The sequence below is a fragment of the Aulonocara stuartgranti genome, assembly GCF_965226115.1.
Source record: "Aulonocara stuartgranti genome assembly, chromosome: 11".
In the NCBI taxonomy this organism is placed as follows: Eukaryota; Metazoa; Chordata; class Actinopteri; order Cichliformes; family Cichlidae; genus Aulonocara; species Aulonocara stuartgranti.
The window spans coordinates 26,740,582-26,760,413 of NC_138947.1; the positions used below are offsets into that span (position 1 = coordinate 26,740,582).

Here is a 19,832-nt window from a genome sequence, read left to right on the forward strand (position 1 = left end):
CATCCCACTGTGTCGTCATTCTCATCATTTCTGCTGCAAAACCCGTGACTGCTGCTGCTGCCTTGCTCTCTGTATCTCTCTGTTTATTGAGTCATTGCTGGAGATGCGGTTGTCCATGTGTTGAGCTAAAGAATGTTACAAAAGGGAAGGAAAAGGTCATTTTGCGAACATGGCCAGAGTAACAGCTGACAGCAGCCGAAGGTGGCCTGACATGAAGCTATAAGTGGATGGACCTGATTATTTGCTCTGATTTGTTTTGGAGTGACTCTGGAAATGTGACGACAGAAAATAAGGAAGATGAGGGACATATTTGGCAGAAGATGGAAAATTTGCTGAAAATGGTAAAGACTACCTGACGGACTAAAATACAAATAAGTGACTCGGTGTTTTTTCCAGCTGACAGCTGATGACGCAAATAATGGGTTCTGACTGATGAAATCCAAAAATGGCACCAGCAGTGCATTAAATTAAGCATAACACAGCAACGGGCTGGTGTTACTCAGTGTGGAACAGAAAAGAAATCTGATCATGAGAACCAGATTCTTACCTAAAGTAACCGTGTCCATTCTGGTATCTGCTAAGCATGCTGAGAAAGAAGAATTGAGATGCTGACCTATTGACCACCAGACTCTACTGGAAACCAGTTAAAGTGACAGATGCTTGTTTCTGACCATACTGGGATGCTACAGTTAAGTATGCTGGGACATTGGCACATCTGTCTGTCAGAGCAGTGAGGATGAAGAGACGTGGCCAGACCAGAGGCCAGAGGTTTGTTAAGGCAGACTACTACGAGCTGGACTGGTACTATGAAGAGTGCACTGATGGTAAGAGAGCACTTCAGTGTGGATTAACATGTACAAGCTGAAAAGCCAGACACTTTCCTGGAGTTGGAAAGAGGCTAATTTCTTTATGTAGCAAGTAAGTAGCTTCTATTGGATAGCTGATTTCAAGTGGAAGACTGTTACTTAGACGGCTGTTGTGGGGATTGTATCCAAGTAAGACATTATTAGTACAGAACAGTTGAGACTGAAAATGGGATAAGAGCAACTACAATGGAGAAAGAGAGCCGTTTCCTGCAATTTACATACGTCAACATTGTTTGCAATCTATCTAAAAAGAAACCAATTCAAAGCACAGGCATGGAGGACTTCCTGGAAAGTTAGCTGGCTTCAATTTCACACATATTTGAAGTGCTTTGAGGAAGTCGTGCACACTGAATATACATTTACTGTCTTTTAAGTAACTCACTCTTGGGATCCGCTTGAATGTATGCTAGTTTCTTTCCTATTTAAATCACGTGAATGTCACCTTGTGGCTTGGCATTCTCAGCAAAACCATGAAGGTAGGTGTTGTGGAAAGGACAGAGAGGAGCAGCATTATAAACAGTAGGTGCTGTAATAGGTGGTGTTTGGAAGGTGAGTCAGTGGCTCCTAATATAGAGCCAAGTAGTAGTTGTGGGTGTTAGGTGTTGGCGGTGTGACTGGACTTTATGGTGGTTCCTGTGTTTCTGGACAACAACTAGAGATCTTGTTGTGCTAACGCCAGCTCCCTCCTGCTGATGCAGCGGGTAGCTGGCATTAGCACATAGCGATAAAATGAATAAAGGTTATGTTGTGGAGATGGTGACAAAGTAACAAATTACAATAATCTAGTCTCAATGACATAACTGCAGTAAATGATAATTTCATAACAAAGAGCAGGATTTTTTAGAAGAAACCTGTAATTGCTTAGAAATAAGGTTTCGAGTTTAGATCTGTGCTGTTTAGATCTTTGCTGCGATCTGTGACCTGTCTTAGCTAAGTTTGCATCCATGTATATGTTTCTGCTCATATGCACAAAAATGAAAGCTTTTATCTGTAGCTTGTCCAGCAGAGCGGCTCCAACTCGGTCGTTATTGTACATTGAGGTCTCACTGTAGCACATGTAGCAGTGCACTGTGCAGATGGTGCTGTGGAGTCAAGCGGTGTCCTCACTGTAGGTTGCTGACTTGTTTTATTAGAAAATGCTGCTGGAGCGTTAATGAAGAGCTGATATTAGCTGATATCAGCCCCTGTTGGAGACCTAAAAACAAAACAAGCTTAAACTAATGCAACGTTATAAAATGATCCTTTATGTATTGAATTCCAGTGTGTTACAACATCCTGTGGTATTGTCTCAAAGTAGCTTTAGTGTGTGACTTGAAATGATTAAATACCAGATTGAATCTGCAGATTGATCCACATGGTCATGTGACAGGTGTCACTATCAGCAGGGTGCAGTAGTGGCTCGCTTGTTACCCTTTAGTGCTTTTTAGCTCCTACTCTTTCTTCACAAACATGTCCGTCTTTCTACTCTCGTCTTGGTCCTTTTTGCTCCCTAATTATGATGCACCTGCTTATGGTCCCTTTATTTAAAGTGGGATGTAACTGATTTCATGCTATACGTGTAGTTCTCACCTATAGTAATTGCTTTGCTTTTGGTTGTTCGCATGCACATATTTGTGCACTTTTTGTATTTTGACATCATTAAACTGCACACTTAATATGGATGTTGGAGGAGAAATGAGTTCATTGTCCTATATTATGCATTCTTACATAACAGTTTGAGATGGATTCCCAGTTCGAGCTGCGCAGCTTAAATGTTATTCACATGTGGCCAGCTGGTATAGCTTTTATTTCCAGTCTTTTTTAGGAACTGATATTGCCTGGTAGACACTGACGGTAGGTTTACTGTGTTAAAATGTTTAAATGCTGGATGAGAAGGGACACACGGCTTCTTTGATAAAGCTTTTCATGGAGTGTCGAGGCAGAAATAGATACGCAGCTGGTTTTATGTTGGGGAGGGATGAGGAAGTAGGTTGGCTTATATTTAGCCCAATGATTTGCATGCTCCTCCAAGCCAGTCTTGTTGATATCAACCTGACAACGACTTTTTGGCACTTCCAGAGGCCTTCAAACAAATGGCTTCATGGACAGAGGACAACCAGGACAGCTGGGCTCAGACTGGGGCTGGGGCTAAATAAAAGGGCCCTGTTTTTCGATTGGGAATGTAAGAGATGGTTCTAACAATGTTTGAATTTCAAGCTCGACAGCAAATCCCAGAAAAATACTTGATATTGGATACCATTTTTTTGTGTGTGTGTGAGGGGAGAGACAAAAAGAAACAATGCAAACTATAACGTCAATGTTTGTTTAATACCTCAGTGTTATTCAAATTGGAGCTTTGACAAATTGCAGGTTCATAAAGTGATATTCAATGTTGTGAACGTCAGCTACTTCAGAGGGCCTGTGTGCCTGCCGCAGATGACAGAAAAAGATGAAGCCAATCCAATCTTTAAGTGATAACGTGATAAACCCTGCTTCCGAGTCCAAATTACTCTGCGTTTATTAAGGTTGTTGGGTTTTCAACGTTTCTTAATGCTTTTGTATCTTGTCCTATTTAATCTGAACAAGCCCCTAAAGGGAAAAAAAAAAAAGGTGGTGATCACTGTCGGCCTCTCTCAATTTTTATTACCACTATTCTACCACTATTTTAAAGCTCAGTTTTTAAAACCTTACGATGTAACTACAGCCCAGCCCATGCAGCAGTATATTAATGACTAACCTCGTACGGTAGATGGTAGATTATTTCAGTTGTTCTCCTGACTGAAGTTTGGTCCGTTTACAGCATCCTGCCGTGCAGACACCTTCGTCCCTAATCATTGGGAACCTTCCATTAACTTTTATCGAGTGGAAAAAAGTTAGCGCTCACCCTCCAGCTTCAGTATGTTTATATTATGCTAACGCGCTAACATAGCTGTGTAGCTAGCCACCACGTAGCACATCGTTATATACCAGCTAGCCCAACTTCAGTAACCATACAAACGTCACTACTGTTTAGTTTTCTGTCTTCATTTATGTCAGAAGTGATAGCAGAGCTTTACGTTTTAATTTTTTCACAAATCCCTCAGTCAGAACCTGGTATATCATCTTTAGATGGAAATTTGTTACACCTGGTAGCCACACAGATCATTTTATTGAAGGTGAAAGAATTCAGACAGTTTGTAACTCTCAGTGATGCCGCAGTGTTTGTTTGACTTTGGGACCTGAAGAGGAGTTTGGACCTGGACACGGCTAATGACGTCAGACTTAAAGACTGGATATGGAAGTACCTTAAACCTGCATTATGTCTCAAGGCCACCAGGTGGCGATAGCTGTGGTTTAGGGCTGCCACAAACGATTATTTTGATAGTCGACTAGTCACAGATTATTTATGCGATTAGTCGACTAATCAGATCATCATCCACTGGACGTAAAACTACAGCTTATTGCACCAGCAGCATCTGCTCTTATATAACTATCATTAGCTTACAGCTTTAAGCTTTTAAGGTGCTAACTAAAAATAAAGACAAGATGATAGTTTATTCAATTTTAATGAAATTTGCAGATTGTTTCGGTGAAGTTTAATAAACTCCTTGCTATCTAAAATATAACAGGACACCGGAGTATATTCTCCAGCATCTCACACTTCTGATAATCAGCTGTCTGCTTGAAGTTTATTCAGCTGTGTAAAAACTATAACTTTATTCTCAGACAAACCGATTTACTCAGGAACAAATAAAATACTAAAAAAAAAAAAAAAAAAAAAAAAGCCAAACAACAACATTTTTAATTTATCTAAGTGACTCATATATACCGGTATTTAACCTGAGTAGCGAAAGACGGCGGTGGGTTTGAAAACAATTTGCCGGGAGTCCGGTGTTCTCACCGTGCTAGTGACCTAGCCCCCGGCTAGCTATCGAGCTAGTGGGTAACAGACGTCTCCGAAAACGTCGGAGCGCTTTTGAAAATATGTGGTGTCCTGATAAACTGAGCCGATATTTGAGGTTTACACAGCTACATTCTCGGCTGAAAATATGTTAAACGTTTATTTTTGTGACCCAGAAAGAATAATAAGAGTAATATTAAAACTAACTAGCTGCCGCCATTGTTGGAAACTAAGCTGGGCCGCGCTATGAATTCTGGGACACAGCTGCTTCTTCTTCTTCTTCTTCGGGGTTTAACGGCAGCTGGCATCCTTGTACATGCAGTGCTGCCATCTTCTGTTTCAGTCCGTTATTACACTCTTAAATCCTGCTACTTATTCCTGCGTCTTTTGGGATCTTACAAAGCTTCAAACGACGCGTCGACTATTAAATCAGTCGTCGACGTAATCGTGACTAGTCGACAAATCGTGGCAGCCCTACTGTGGTTGCAAAAAGACGTCTTGTCCTACAGAAGTCTATGTGAAAACAGTGCTCAGTTTTGACTTCATGAACTTTCCTGCTGAGTTCATGAGCTCAGTCAGTCATTTTTGGTCATATTGAATAAAAAATTAAGTCTATTTTGTAAATGTTGGTGTTTCAAACAGGAGGATTATCCGTGGTACGAAATGGTCAAGCCCGCCCATTCTCATATCACAGTAGCTACGTCCATGTACCTTGTCTACGGTCCCTAGCTGAAATATGTAAGCTGAAAATTTTCAGCTTACATATTTCAGTTTGTGTGAAAGTCTTACGTTTGCTTATTGAAGATTATCAATTTCTCGGGAGGGTTTTTCTTAACTTAATTTGATATAAAATGTACATTTGATGCACCATTTAAGTGGATTAACAACAAAAGTCAACATTTTCCGAGACAAAAAGTTTTTTGGTTTTTGAATAAAAGACTCAGAGCTTATTGCAAAACAATATATTATGTTTCCATGAGAGCTAAAGTGTGAGAACTATTGGAGCATTAAGAGTCAACACGACCATAAAACAATGGGGGAGGTAAACGCTGCCTGGAGACACTGAGTGGTGTTTGTCCAGAGCTCTTTTGTTGCCTGCTGTGAAGCATCCATAGGAACATTGAGCGGAGTTACTCAGGCATGTGGGACAGTATTGAGCTGTCATCAGTGTTCTAGACCAATTACTATAATTATAACAGTTGATCGCGGACGAATGAGCAGAAGACGGAGCTTCTTTCATGTGTCATTTTTGAAGACTGGCCCCTCTCAACAGCTCAGCTCAGACATGTGGCACTGACATATGTCATATATATATATTTAATCTTTTTTGTTAACATGCAATGAATATTATGGTGTCTTATGGTAATATCTTCTTTCAAATGTTTATGTTTTTACCTCACCTCTTCCACCGCAACTATTTAAATGTTGCGATAAAGGTTATAAATTTACCATTAAGCTGATGTCACAAATTTACTGGTTAATTTGTGGTTTAATTTAAGCCATCAAACTATTTATTGGTCTTTATTAAACTCTTGAAATGTTGTGAAGCTTTGCTGGAATTTTTTTGTTTTGTTTTTGAACGGCTTGTTTCATGTCAGCGGTTGTCTTGTTGCTCAGGAACTTGAGGCATGAGATTTGATGCCAAACTGAAACTCTGCCTGTCCACTCTTTGCAAACTCTTTTGCAAAGTGTGTGCTTTTGCATCACACACTGGGCTAACAAGCCAGAAGGAGACACAGATGCCTTTGGGGTTGCATCAGGAAGGGCATCTGGTGTATAAAATCTGCCAAATCAAACATGAGAAGCTACCCGCAGTAGCGACCCCTGGGGAAAAGGGGAACAACCCAAAGTAGCTTTATTATAGCTCACCTTGTAAATGCAGTTCATGCAAGATTAGGGTTCACAGTGCCTTGTGTTTTGTAGGGTCAATTTGTATGGCTGTACAAGTAGGTCTCATGCACTGTCTCATGAAACGAGTTTATTCTTCAGTATTTCTTCTGATTGACTTCATGGAAAATCTCTAAGCAGCTCAGCTCAAAGTGCCCTTGCTTATCTCTTGACTCTCTTGATAACACTGTCTGCACGTTAACTATAGTATGCAAAAACATTCACCTGTGAAGGTGTGTGTTTGTGTGTCTGGCCCAGCCCTGGAAACAGGTTGTGTGTTATTTTATGCCCTGCCCTATTGTCACCATAGAGCTGAGCAGGACTGTACCAAGTTATTTTAAGGGTGGGGGGGGGGATTGTAAAGTGACTGGTGTTTGTTGGGAATTGTTCAAGGAGAATTCTCTTTTGGTTGTCTCTGTTGTTGTTGGTCTGAACCACAGCGACCGCACATTAGTAAACCACTGGATGGATAACACAGATGAGACTTAAAGGCATAAATATTATGCATTTTCAATGCCCTCATCTGCTTGATTAAATCTGTTTTAACCTATTTTTTGTTAAATTGTTTGTTACATTGTTGACCTGAGGGAGTGTGCCAGTTTACCCGATGTTTGTGGCAGAGTGGAGAAGGCCATTCACTGACTGGCCACAGAGAAAAAGGGGAGGAGTTTGGTTGTCTCACTGAGCTGCCATAGAAATGACACACACGCTTAGAAATTCAATTACAAGCAGGTCCACGCACACAGGCTTTACCAGACATGTACCATGGAGTGCACAGAGAGGCACATGACATTTAGGGAGAAACTCAGTCAGTCAGGCATTGTTTGCATACTTTCACACATACACACACACAGACTAGGAGATTAAAACACACACAGGTAGAAACCATGGCGTTGTATCTGGTTAGCTGAAGCATCAGGGGAGAGGATGGCACTCTTCTTGTATGGCGATGAGGACAATCTGGATTTGCAGAACGAGGATAAAGAATATTTTTGTTTGCCAAAACATGACAGCACAGAGCAGGAAGAAGAAGAAAAGGAGAAGGAGGAAGAATATACCAGTTTTCCCAGTGATGGAAGGTCCGAAGGGGATGAAGAAATGGATGAAGAGCAGCAAGTTCTGTGTGAAGGTAGCAGTGAGATGTGACTAAATCTCTTGATGTTACTTTTGTTAATCCTTATCACTCAGTGCAGTAAGACACCTGTTTATACGATTTGGAACTATATAAAAATAACAGACGCCATTTAACCTTCCTGTAGGCATCTGTAGGCTATCATATCTCCTGTGGCTGTGGTTTCATCCAGCGGGTACTCTCCCTGATGTTGATTATTTGTGTGTTTGGCTTCAACACAGCACGGTTCACCTGACTGCTGGGCTGACAAGTTCAAATATGGGCTTGGCTTTTCATCTCAGCTGTGACTGTTGTTTTTGATATGAAGAGCCAGCAGGCTGCAGTTTGAACTGCAAACGCGCTCGTTCTGTGTTTAATCCTTCTAGGGTTTGTTTCAGGGATCCTTAAAACGAGATGAGGGAGAAGGATGTGCATCATGAGGGATTTGCACGTACACTCTAATGCCAATTTGTTAAGCAAGAAAAAAAAAGTCTCTTCGCATTAATGTTCGATAATGTGTGAAGTGTTTGGTCAGCGCGTTTACGTCGGCTGCTGTTACATGGATATGTTTTGCAGTGGCTGTTAAGATAAATACGTGCTGCTCCAGCTAAAGACGTGGTATTTAATGGTCTACACAGGCTGTGCTTGGGGTATTAATGTCAATAACAGGGCTTCCTTTCTGTTTTCTTTTCTTTTCTTTTCTATGAACCTGTGTGCTACAATTAAGGTTATTATAATGTCTGTAACTCCAGACTTCAAGCGCACCCACTACTTCTGCTGCACACACACGAGGGTGTGCTCACGTGGAGGTTTGATTACATTATGGCTCTAAATACAGAGTCACCAAATCAGATATCTGTGTTTAAGGTGATTGTCTTTAGTCCTACATATCTCCAAAACCCACATAGTTTTCACAGCTGCTGAATAGGACCACTTGTCTGATGCCCCCTTTCCTTTGTCATCGTCTTGGAGCAAAATAAATAGAAAGAGATGGCGTGTGCGTGTCTTAAGTTACCCAGACTTTTGATAATATATCAAGAAAACATCCTGCTCACCTCTCAGAATTAGGTTACGCTTCCTCTTTGATAATCCAGGTTACAGTCACCTTCTCTAACCTGTGCTGTTTGTCTTTAATGCCTGTTTCTCACCCGACTGGCTTATTAAAGTCAGTCAGTAATAGACAGACTTTCTGTAGTCAGATCAGCTTTTGTTAGTCAAACCATCCTCACTTTTTTCAGCTTAGCCGTTTGACCTGGGTGGAGTGTTACCATGGAACCAAGTCAGCATGGAGAGTTTGATAGATGGGAGGTAAACAGGCTGCACGCTCACTATCCGCAGCAGAGTCCTCTATTAGGCCAGATCAGGTCAGGTCAGGAAGGCTAGCTCTGTGGTCGGCATGAAGCTGGACACTCTGGTGACAGTGGCAGAGAAAAGGACATTAAAGAAACTGATGGACATTATGAACAATGCTGGGCATCCTCTGCACACGGCCATAAACAATCAGAAGAGTCTGTTCAGTGACAGGTTGCTTCTCCCCAAGACAAGAACTAACAGACTTAAAAACTCCTTTGTCCCACACGCCATCAGACTGTTTAACTCCTCTCTGGAGGGGAGAGGGAGGGGAAACAGGAGGACAAAGGAGGGGGGAACAACTAAGCTGTAGTGCCTCTGCACCTCACTGTACAATACCTTGTGCAATACTTTTTGTAAATAGTCAACAGTGCAATAGACTCAATACTTGAAATGTGCAATTCACTTGTATTTTTTATTTTTTATTCCTATTTATTCTATTTATCCCCTTTGTATATTTTATTTATATTTGTCTCTGTATTTATATATGTGTATATATATATATATATATATATATATATATATATATATATATATATATAAACAAACAATTCTGTAACTGTAACTTCGGTCGTTGCTGTGCTTTTTGGAAGTCGAATTTCCCAGAGGAACCCACCCGAGGGATTAATAAAGTTCTATCTTATCTTATCTTAGATATCAAGTAAATAAATGTCTTTGTGGGTGTTGTGTCTCTGTGTCTGTGCGTGAGTGCACGTACACAGGTTTCCTCATACCAAATTATTCCAGTAAGTTTGTGGTTCAGCAACGCAAACATGAGAAAAGACTGAGCGTGGATGTTTCTCTTTGTGTGTGTGTGTGTGAGACACACTTGTGTCTGACAGATAGTTAGCCTTTTGTGATCAACCTCTTTGAAGTGGGACTGTGTTTTCTTTTTTTCCATTTATTTTTAGTATTACTATCAAGGTAGCTTGAATATTGGCATGTCAGTGCACTAGTGCCATCCATCCATCCTCCACTTATGCAAGTCAGCTCACAGCAGGCAAAGCAGGATATTCGACGTTCTTCTCCCTACACTTTCCAGTTCCTCCAGAGAGATCCCAAGACTCCTCTCAATAGAGATGAGATGCAGCAGGTGCATGATTCCACATGTGCATGCCTGGAAAACCTCCAAAATGAGGCATCCAGAAGGAAGCATAACATTCCCGAACCTTCTCAACCGGCTCGTTTTCACACAAAAAGGCCAGTTGAGGTTTCAGTCCATATCTGTAACTCAACAACTTCTTTTATGCTGAAACGTGACCCAAGCAATCCGGATCGTGAGAGAACAACACTTCCTGACTTTAGAGATCCCGTGTTTAATTAACTTATAATAAACTTGTAGTGCTAGCAGACAAATGTGGGTTTGGTAATAGTCCTAACATTATATGTACTGAACCTATCCGCTTATCATTGTCTCTGTAAAAAATGACACAAAAGGCACAAACGACAAAAACAGTAAAAATAAATAAATAAAAAATAAATAGAAATAAGATGCAGGGTTTAGGTGAAGACCTGATTTGAAATTGCCCGTGAAACTTTTGGCAAAAAGTAAAGGGCAAACAAGCCAAGGTGCCCTTATTTAATCAAATAAAATGCCTTGGTAGTGCTTCAACGTTTCCTACCTTTGTTAGCTTACTTAGTTAAGGATTTAATCCATTATTAACTTCTATTTCCATCAAGCATCCTTTTCCTTGTTTCCAGCAGTCATATGAGGACTGCACCACACAAGGACATGAAAATCTGTTGTTTACATTGGCCGGCTCTCTTTTGCATTCTGCCAGAACGTCACACAGTTTAGCATGTTGATGAAATTACTTATTAACAATTTATTATTGGTTACAAATAACATAATTTATCTTGGTGAGCTTACCGACATATTGCAAATCTATCAGTGACAATTTATGGGATTACAACTAAAATAAGCCTGATCAAAAAGAGATGATCTTAAAATGGAGTTGGTACCTTTTTAGAAATGTGTGTAACTAGTGGAGCTTGATGGCTCCATACTAGGGCTGAACGATTATGGAAAATAATCTAATTGCGATTTTTTTTTGCCCCAATATTGCGATTGCGATGCGATATGCGATTATTTTTTAAGGTCTTTGTCTTCTGTATTATTAAACAAAGTATGGCCAATACTATATTACATTAATTTTAAACTGTTCTTTCCTGGAAGACAGACCTCTGTTATGATGACATGAGGTGATGCATGAATTGATGACTGACATTTTTATTTAACTTCTTCAATCACAACAGTATATTTGAACATACACAATAGTTTATTTTTAGCTTACAAACATCTGAGCATAAAGTGCTGACAAGGAACCCTGGTGTAAACATTAAAATGAAAGTCAGTACAATGTGCAGATTGCAGAAATATACATAAAAAAAATCAGTGGCTTTACCACACTCAGTTTTTCGACAAACTACTAGACAGTCATTCAATTAAAAAATAATATTAAATAAATAAAACTAATAAATAAAAAATACACACATCTTACTGATCTCTGCAGTCAGTAACATTACACATAAAGTGCAAACATAATAGCAATTGTATAAACACACACACAAACACGCCTTTAAAGTTTAAAGGCGTGAAATTGGACGGTCTAGTTCTGATTAGCGTCACCGCTGTCTCGGTGGAGTTTAATAAACTCGGCCGTCTGCTTCTTGCTATCTAAAATATAACCAGACACTGGTGTAAATTCTCGACTGTCTCATACTTCTGTTTAATAAGTTTTCTGTTTGACGTTTAGTCAGCTGTGTGAAAACCAAGGAGGAACCCACCCGGGGGATTAATAAAGTTTTATTTTATCTAATCTAATAACTTTAATCTCAGCCAAACCGATTTACTCACGAACAAACAAAACACTGAAAAAAGCCCAACAATAACATTTTTAGGTTGTCTAAGTGACTTATATATTACGTTTAACCCGAGCAGCGAAACTCCGCGGTGATCTGAAAATGATGTGCCGGGAGTTGTGCCGTTCTCGGCCGCATCAGTAATCCTCGAGCTCCCGGCTAGCTGTCGAGCTGGTGGGTAACAGACGCCTCTGAAAACGTCGAAGCACTTTTGCAAATATGGGATATCTTGATAAACCGAGCAGATATTTGATGTTTACACAACTACTTTCTCACCTGAAAATATGTTAAAAGTTTATTTTGTGACCCTGAAAGATTAGTATGAGTAATTTTAAAACTTAGTAGCGGCCGCCATTGCTGGAAACTGGAGTTTGGCTGGGCCGCGCTATGAATTCTGGGATATGGTAGTAATTTGGACAGCCTTCGGCGCGTCGCTGTGACGTAATCGGTCTACAAATGCGGCCTCAGGAGGATGCAGCCCATGAATTTGGACATGTCCAGAGTATAATCGCAGCCTTTGCGGTTAGAAAATTGCACTTGATCATGTCGCGATATTATCGCAAATGCGATATATCGTTCAGCCCTACTCCATACTACTATGATTTGCATTTGTATAGCTTACAACATTTACATTTTAAAGGCTCCCCTGGGCCTGAGCAGGGGTATGGGGGTGAACTGCAGTCCTTTCAGGCTGAAACTTGGTGTGAAAGCATTCTTCCCTGCCCCTGAGTTTCTGCTGTTAATGTGCATTTCCACAGGAATTTATAGCAATGTTCATTTATGAAAGTCTCACTTTTCATGCAGTAGAAACTTTAAAAAAAAAAAAAAATCTGCACTCACAAGTGAAGATACTTTCTAAAAAGGTTGCTATAATTTTTTTTTTAAATCAATTTGAATGAAACAAGTTGGTATCAAGGAACAGACAAGCTGGTTTTGTTGTTTTATGCAGGTTATCTGTCTATGAATCGTTTCCAAATTAAACTATGAAGTCATACAGATGTAAACTCCTCTGTTTGAGGACTGAGAGAGTTAAGTCAAAGTCAAAGTCAAAGTCAACTTTATTTGTCGATTCTGCCACATGTACAGGACATACGGAGAATAGAAATTGCGTTACTCTCAATCCCTAGATAAATAGCAAATGAACATTTAAATATATTTAAATATAAAAGTGATTAAAAATGCAAGTAAAATAATTAAAAAGTAAAAATTTAAATAAATACAATTTTACATATAACAAGAAAGCTATATAATATACAATATAATGGGTAAGTGGCATTGAGTGTAAACCAGGCAGAGTAGTGCAAATAGGCAAATAGTGCAAATGGAGATTTAGTAGTGTACGGTAAGAGAAAGTGTAACAACAAAGTCTTATGAGGTAATGGCAGTCCAATGCTCCACAAAGTGACTGGTAACTGGTGCAGGCCAGTGAGTGAGTCAGAGAGTGTGTGTGTTTGTGTGTGTGTGACAGAGTTCAGTGAGACCGTGGAGGAGAGAGGGGAGAGGGGGCAGAATCGGGAGGGAGTTAAGCTTCCTGACAGCCTGATGGATGAAGCTGTCCTTCAGCCTGCTGGTCCTGGCCTGGAGACTCCGCAGTCTCCTCCCCGACGGCAGCAGCTTGAAGAAGCTTTGCATTGGGTGTGTGGGATCAGCCGCTATGCAAAGGGCTTTTTTAGTGAGACGGGTGCTGTAAATGTCCTGGAGGGAGGGGAGAGAGACACCAATGATCCTCTCTGCAGCTCTCACTATGCGTTGGAGGGTTCTATGACAGGACGCATTGCAGGCTCCAAACCACACAGTTAATAATAAGAGGCATGGCTGAGGCGTGGCCCTTCACTTTGACCTCTGTGTCACTATTCAATAACTTATCTTTTCTGAGTCATTTGCTAGGAACAAAAACCCTGAGCTATGCAGAGGGTCATTGTTGGCGTATTTATGCTTTCATGACTTTAGTGCTGTCAAGTCCAGTCTGCGCTGTGTGCTGCACAGGGCTGTAAAACCGGGCATATGCATGTAGATAAATAAAGCTAATGCACTCCACACCCACAGCCCACACCCGTTATAACTATGAGCCGTATATGAGGCCTTTTCTTCCAACACATTATTGTACAAATGTCTTAATGCATGCTCAATCATTCAGGTAAGTAAATCCCAAAACTGGACATGTTTATAAGTATTTACTTTTATACAGGTCATGTTTGTCAGGTATAAAAATAGAAACTAACTCCTTAAAGCATCCATCCTCTTCCTATTATATTAAATGTTATATTTAATTTTCTTTGGCGGTATCTGCATGTATGACAAAAATGGAAAATCTTTAAAGAGGCAATAAATTGCCCAAAAAGCTGCCCATAGTGCTTTTTTCTGGCTTGAATGATATGAAAGCATACATGAAATCAGCCTAGATTATGATTTAATAACATGATTTATATTATAGTCAAAAAAAAAGAACTGTTAAAGCTTCTGGAAATGTTCAGCACTCAGTTGCTTTCACTGTTTCTGTGTCTGCAGTGTTGTGTGCTGACAGAGTGGGCCAGATGACGAAGACCTACAGCGACATTGACGCTGTCACTCGACTGCTGGAAGAGGTAAAATTCAATAAAGTAGAATAACCAGGAACCCAGGACACTGTCAGAGGGTCTGCAAGGCCATTCGGTCACATGGTGTTATGTCATAGTCAAAACGCGGGCGGATTTATCAGGGTTGCGACAAAGAAAGCAACGTCATAAAAGCTGTTTCCATCGGCTGATATTCAAATGTAATTTCATCCTCCTCAGCTGACTGCGCTGACCAACAGAATGTAAAGCAGGGAGGAAAACAGGGTGACGTCACTGTTAAAGTATGAACCTGAGCAACCGGACAGCATTGTGAAAGCATGGCTTAGACAAACAGCACCATCACCAAACACATGACTTCCATTACTGCGAACGCAATTAATGTCAGATCTGTATATTTCTGATCATGTCAGTTATTTTTATTTCTTGTAGCACATGAAACTATTGCAGTATTTGCTTTGCTAGTAGCTTTTAATAGTACAATAAATAGTCCTGTTGATGTAGTGATAGAAACAGGAGTGGCTGATGTACAAAGGTTTCCTTTTGAGGTTCATATTTAGTGATTTGTGGATATTGTGTTGCTTTTGCCACTCTCTTTTGTTTTGTCCTTTTCTTCACTGATGTATTTGAATTTACCCAACATTTAAAGCTGGTTTTAGTAATTCTGATACACGCTAAGAAGGGTTGTCTGGTGTAAAAACTGTGTTAAATCAAATATACAGATCCTTGAAACCCATTTTTCTAATAAAGGAGCAGCTGAAACAAGCATCTATATATTAAACTAGGCTAATGGTTGAGGGGTTTAGTTTACGTAGACCTGAAACAGGGGGAAATTACTAACACGGGTCTTTGCAAATGTTTAAACTATTGAAATTCATTTTGCTAAACGCAGCTTTGTCTCTGCAGAAAGAGCGTGACTTGGAGTTAGCGGCTCGCATCGGACAGTCACTGCTGAAGAAAAACAAAGCCCTCAGTGAGAGGAATGAACTGCTGGAGGAGCAAGTGGAGCACATACGAGAGGAGGTAAACAACGAATGTGTGCTCATCAGTGCTTCAGTATTTGGTGGTGGGAACTGTGTAATAATGTATGTCTGTGATGAGCTGAACGTCCTGCATGCCCCCCCCCCATCTTCTTCTGACGTCAGTCGTCTCCTTATAGGTGTCTCAGCTGCGCCATGACCTGTCCATGAAAGATGAGCTGTTACAGTTCTACACCAATGCAGCCGAAGAAAGCGACGGCGAGTCGATTACCTCTACACCGTAAGTCTCCTTTTATTACCTCCTTTCCTTGCTGCTCAGTATATTTCCTCATTGTTCCAAAAAAACAAAAACAAAAAATTAATTCTAATAATATCACATTTTAACTTAAGGTTCTTTGGGTTTTAACAGGTTTTTTTAATGAAAATATATAAAGTCTGTTGAATGACTTAAACTAACAAGCACAACTCTTTCCTGTGTGTTCACAGCGTCCGTCCCAGTGAACCAAGTGTGTCATCACCAAACTTTTTCCCCCTGGAGTCGTTGCAGAAGAAACTCAAGGATTTGGAGGAAGAGAATAAATCATTGCGATCTGAGGTTTGGTTTTTTTTTGCATGATAGTCTAACGCGCATGCACTAAAAAACTACTTTTCTTCTTCTTTTGACTACTCAGTATGTCCTCCTTCACTATATCCATGAATTTCCACTGTCATCTTCCTCTTTTCCTCCTGCCTGACGGCTCCGTCTTCAGCATCCTTTGTCCAGTATATCCACTGTCCCTCCTCTGCTCATGTCCAGCCTTGCCTCTTTAACTTTGTCTCCAAAATATTCAACTTGAGCTGAGCTGTCAGTCTGAAGTACTCAGTGAATGACTCAGACCCACACGGCGTTCGGTAACTGTTTAGTCACTTTTATTTATATGTCACACACCCAATGTGTTTAGATCGGCACTGCTAGTTCAGCCATGGCCAGTTTTCCAGCTGGCTCCACGCTCACACTGCCGGTCCCCGACATCACTAAAAGGGAAAAGAGAGTTCATCAGCCTAATTCCCTTCACCTGGACCTCAGCCTCCCTGACACTACCCCTCGAGCCCGCTGAGCCAAAAACCACACCCCTGCCACATACTCATTTCTGACTTGGTCCATTCTGGTCACTTCCATTGAAAATCTTCTAACTGGCCCCCAGTCTTTTTGTCAGTGTCTCCAAACCATACATCATAGCAGGTCTCACTACCATCTTATAGATTCCCTATAAAAAACATTCATATAAGAAAGTCTTATATGAATTATAAGCTTGATCTTATCTTTGCTGTGATGTGAAGTTATTTTCATTTTCCCTCCAGGCGAGTCATTTGGAGACAGAAACGATCTCCTATGAGGAAAAAGAGCAGCAACTTGTCAATGACTGTGTCAAAGAAATACGTGAGTGGCTTTTTTTGTTTATTTGTTCCCCCCCCCACACACACACACACACAATCACAGTCACTCTTTAGAAGCAGTGTGGCCATAAGCTGTATTTTGCTGAACACCTGTTCTCATTCCCAGGCGATGCCAACCTGCAGATTTCCTCTCTGGCTGAAGAGCTGGCTAGGAAGACTGAGGACGCCTCCAGACAGCAGGAGGAGATCACACACCTCCTCTCCCAGATAGTCGACCTCCAGAAGAAGGCCAAGCTTGTACGAAAGTCCCGATCTCTGTCTCAGATTACATTAAACGCTAAAAATACTTTGAATGCAGTCGGTTTCACACCTGTTGTCCTGTTTTGTCTGCCGTGTTGTCAGTATGCTTTGGAAAATGAGGAGCTGACTCAGCACTTGGGTGCAGCCAAAGACGCCCAGCGACAACTCACTGCTGAGGTAGGGCAGTCCAGGGCCTGGTCACCATGGCAACAGCACTGTGTTTTCTGCATTGCCAGCTTCTGCCAGATGAGGCAAATTTGTAGTGTGACAGTTATATATATTCCTGCCATCAGATTTGTATTTTTTGTTAGATTTTATGATTTTAAAAATGATTACTTTATTATTAGGATGCTAATTATAAAGTAATCATCTTCCACATGCTTCCATCAACACATGTTATTGGTCCAGTAGAGATGCTGCTGATGGCTTCTCCTGTCTTCACATATTATTATATCACCAAATTTAGCACCCACAGTATATTGTCCTTTTTAAAAACATATTTTATATCATAATAAAACAGCATGCAAAGCTCAGTCTCTCCGAGAAGCAAATTGTATGAAAATCAGTCCTGTCACTGTTTAAATGTAACTGAGAGATAAACAGGAGACAAATGACCTCCAGGCTGGAGGTGAAACACTCTGCTTCAGTGCGTTTCATTTTCTTCTCTGTAAAGCTCTTCCTCCTTTCTTCACTTTTAGTTGCAGGAGTTGCAAGACAAGTATGCAGAGTGTATGGAGATGCTGCATGAAGCTCAGGAGGAACTGAAGAACCTGAGAAATAAAACTCTCCCGCTCAGCACGGCGAGGCGTTTCCATTCCCTGGGCCTGTTCCCGATGGTGAGTGATGGAGTTAAATTTTTAAGGGTTTTTACAATGCAAAAGAAATGTACGTAGTTAGAAGAGAGACTGTCTGTCTGCATCACAACATCTTCAGTTCCCAAGTAGCAATTTGTTTCTTCTCCAGGACTCACTGGCAGCAGAAATAGAGGGCACCATGAGGAAGGAACTCCAAATGGATGATCCAGACGTAGAAGAGCAGAGGTACATATCCTTTTTTTTTTTTTTCCTCCACAGTATGATCTGATTCAGATGTTAATCATTTGTAATAATCTAAAAGTCATCCATCAACTCCATGTTTGTGTGTCTGCAGACTGCATCCGAAGCGAGTTTTCCAAACGGTGAAAAACCTCAATCTGATGCGTCAGCAGCGTTCTTCTCTAGCCCCCTCTCCTCTCAACATCCCAGGCTCCAATCAGACTTCATGCTTCACCTCAGGGCGTTCCAGCAGGGTGGGCACGCCACGCTCCAACTCCATTTATGGTAGTGAAACAGGAAGTGGGATCATCCTAGACAACAGGACTAGGAGTATCCTGGAGACGCCTGATGACGGGTATGGACATCGCTCCCGCTACGGACCGTAGATTTGAATGATGAAGCATAATGACCTGATGAAATGTATTTAATTTAGAAGCATCCCAGTTAGGTAATTAACAGAGTGCTCATTTGCAGCTGTTTTGAAATTTGATTAAGGTTCTCATTTCAAAGTTTGGCAAACACCTTGTAGTTCCAGTTTCACAAATAATTTCCCGTGTTTATTTGTCATATATGACAGTAAGTTGAAAAACTTAGTTTCTTCTCTGATTCAAACGTTTGGATTATTTTTCCAAATGACTTGTGAGGATTTTTTATACACTTAAGAGTGAAATAACACAATTATTTAAGGTTTCTTCTTATTTTTCCCCTTTTGATAGTGAATTAAATTAAATGATCATTTTATTATCTCAAAATAGAGATTAACTTTGCAAAAAACTGTACCGCTGTCTGTCTCCCTCTTCAGGTCAGAGGACTCCAACAAGCGCCCCCCTGGTACCCCTGGGACTCCGGGCAGCAGGGACTTGGAGGCAGCATTGCGTCGCCTGTCGCTCCGCCGGGACAACTACCTCTCAGAAAAACGATTCTTCGAGGAGGAGAGGGAGCGAAAGCTGGCTTACCTGGCCAAAGAGGAGGAAAAAGGAGGACCAGGAACCCCAACGGAAAGCTTGTTCTCGCTTTCCTCACATACCTCAGTTGGAAGCATCTGGTCGGGGTACTCATTCACACCCAGGTCCTACCTGCCGGAGAAGCTGCAGATTGTAAAGCCGCTAGAAGGTGATTATTCCTCTCAGAGTCACAAGTCCTCGAATCTTCCACATGATGAAAAACTCAATCAGAATTTCAGCAGTGAAAAAGCCTTTCGCAATGAAAATGAGATTTTGAAGGAAAAACACAATGAAAATCAGAACCAGGTGCAAAATTCCAGCCTCACTCCTCCCAGAGCACGCAGCCAGGGCTGTGAAACCCAAAGTCAAGCAACTCAGAGTGAGAATCAATACCTGATTTTTCACAAATGCAATCAGTCCAAGATCTTTCTGAGCGCCTCACCAGATCCTAACAAGCTGCGAAGGAGCTCCAGTTTGATGGAGCTGAGCAGTTTCTCAAGCTCACAGCCTCCGCTGGCTGTAGCCACAGGTCTGCTGGAGAGGTTGGTGCAACAGGATGGTAGTTTAAATCTGCAGCACTCCTTTTATTTTAGACATACGCAGTTGCGCTGCAGCTTTGAAATATAGGTTAGCCTGCTGTGTGTGGAGCAGTGCACTGGTTCGAAGGCTGCAGTTTAAGAATGAGAATAGTTCAATGAACGTTGTGCACA

At 41.0% G+C, this 19,832-nt stretch overlaps 1 protein-coding gene across 5 annotated transcripts in view; it reads left to right on the forward strand.

The window, feature by feature from the left end:
• trak1a (trafficking protein, kinesin binding 1a) overlaps nt 1-19,832 on the forward strand; it is a 38,707-nt gene that overhangs the window by 11,321 nt on the left and 7,554 nt on the right. For 2 of the 5 annotated variants that reach the window (XM_082552643.1, XM_082552642.1), the window contains exons 1-12: nt 7,332-7,741; nt 14,444-14,520; nt 15,394-15,510; nt 15,647-15,747; nt 15,954-16,062; nt 16,809-16,887; nt 17,011-17,141; nt 17,247-17,321; nt 17,843-17,980; nt 18,108-18,184; nt 18,294-18,533; nt 18,981-19,291. In XM_082552643.1, the coding sequence (XP_082408769.1) occupies nt 7,540-7,741; nt 14,444-14,520; nt 15,394-15,510; nt 15,647-15,747; nt 15,954-16,062; nt 16,809-16,887; nt 17,011-17,141; nt 17,247-17,321; nt 17,843-17,980; nt 18,108-18,184; nt 18,294-18,533; nt 18,981-19,291 (1,657 nt within the window). In that variant the 5' untranslated portion in view covers nt 7,332-7,539. Of the gene's footprint in view, nt 1-7,331; nt 7,742-14,443; nt 14,521-15,393; nt 15,511-15,646; nt 15,748-15,953; nt 16,063-16,808; nt 16,888-17,010; nt 17,142-17,246; nt 17,322-17,842; nt 17,981-18,107; nt 18,185-18,293; nt 18,534-18,980; nt 19,292-19,832 lie in introns of those variants that run through there. The other 3 variants (XM_082552641.1, XM_082552640.1, XM_082552639.1) reach the window with 2 other exon arrangements.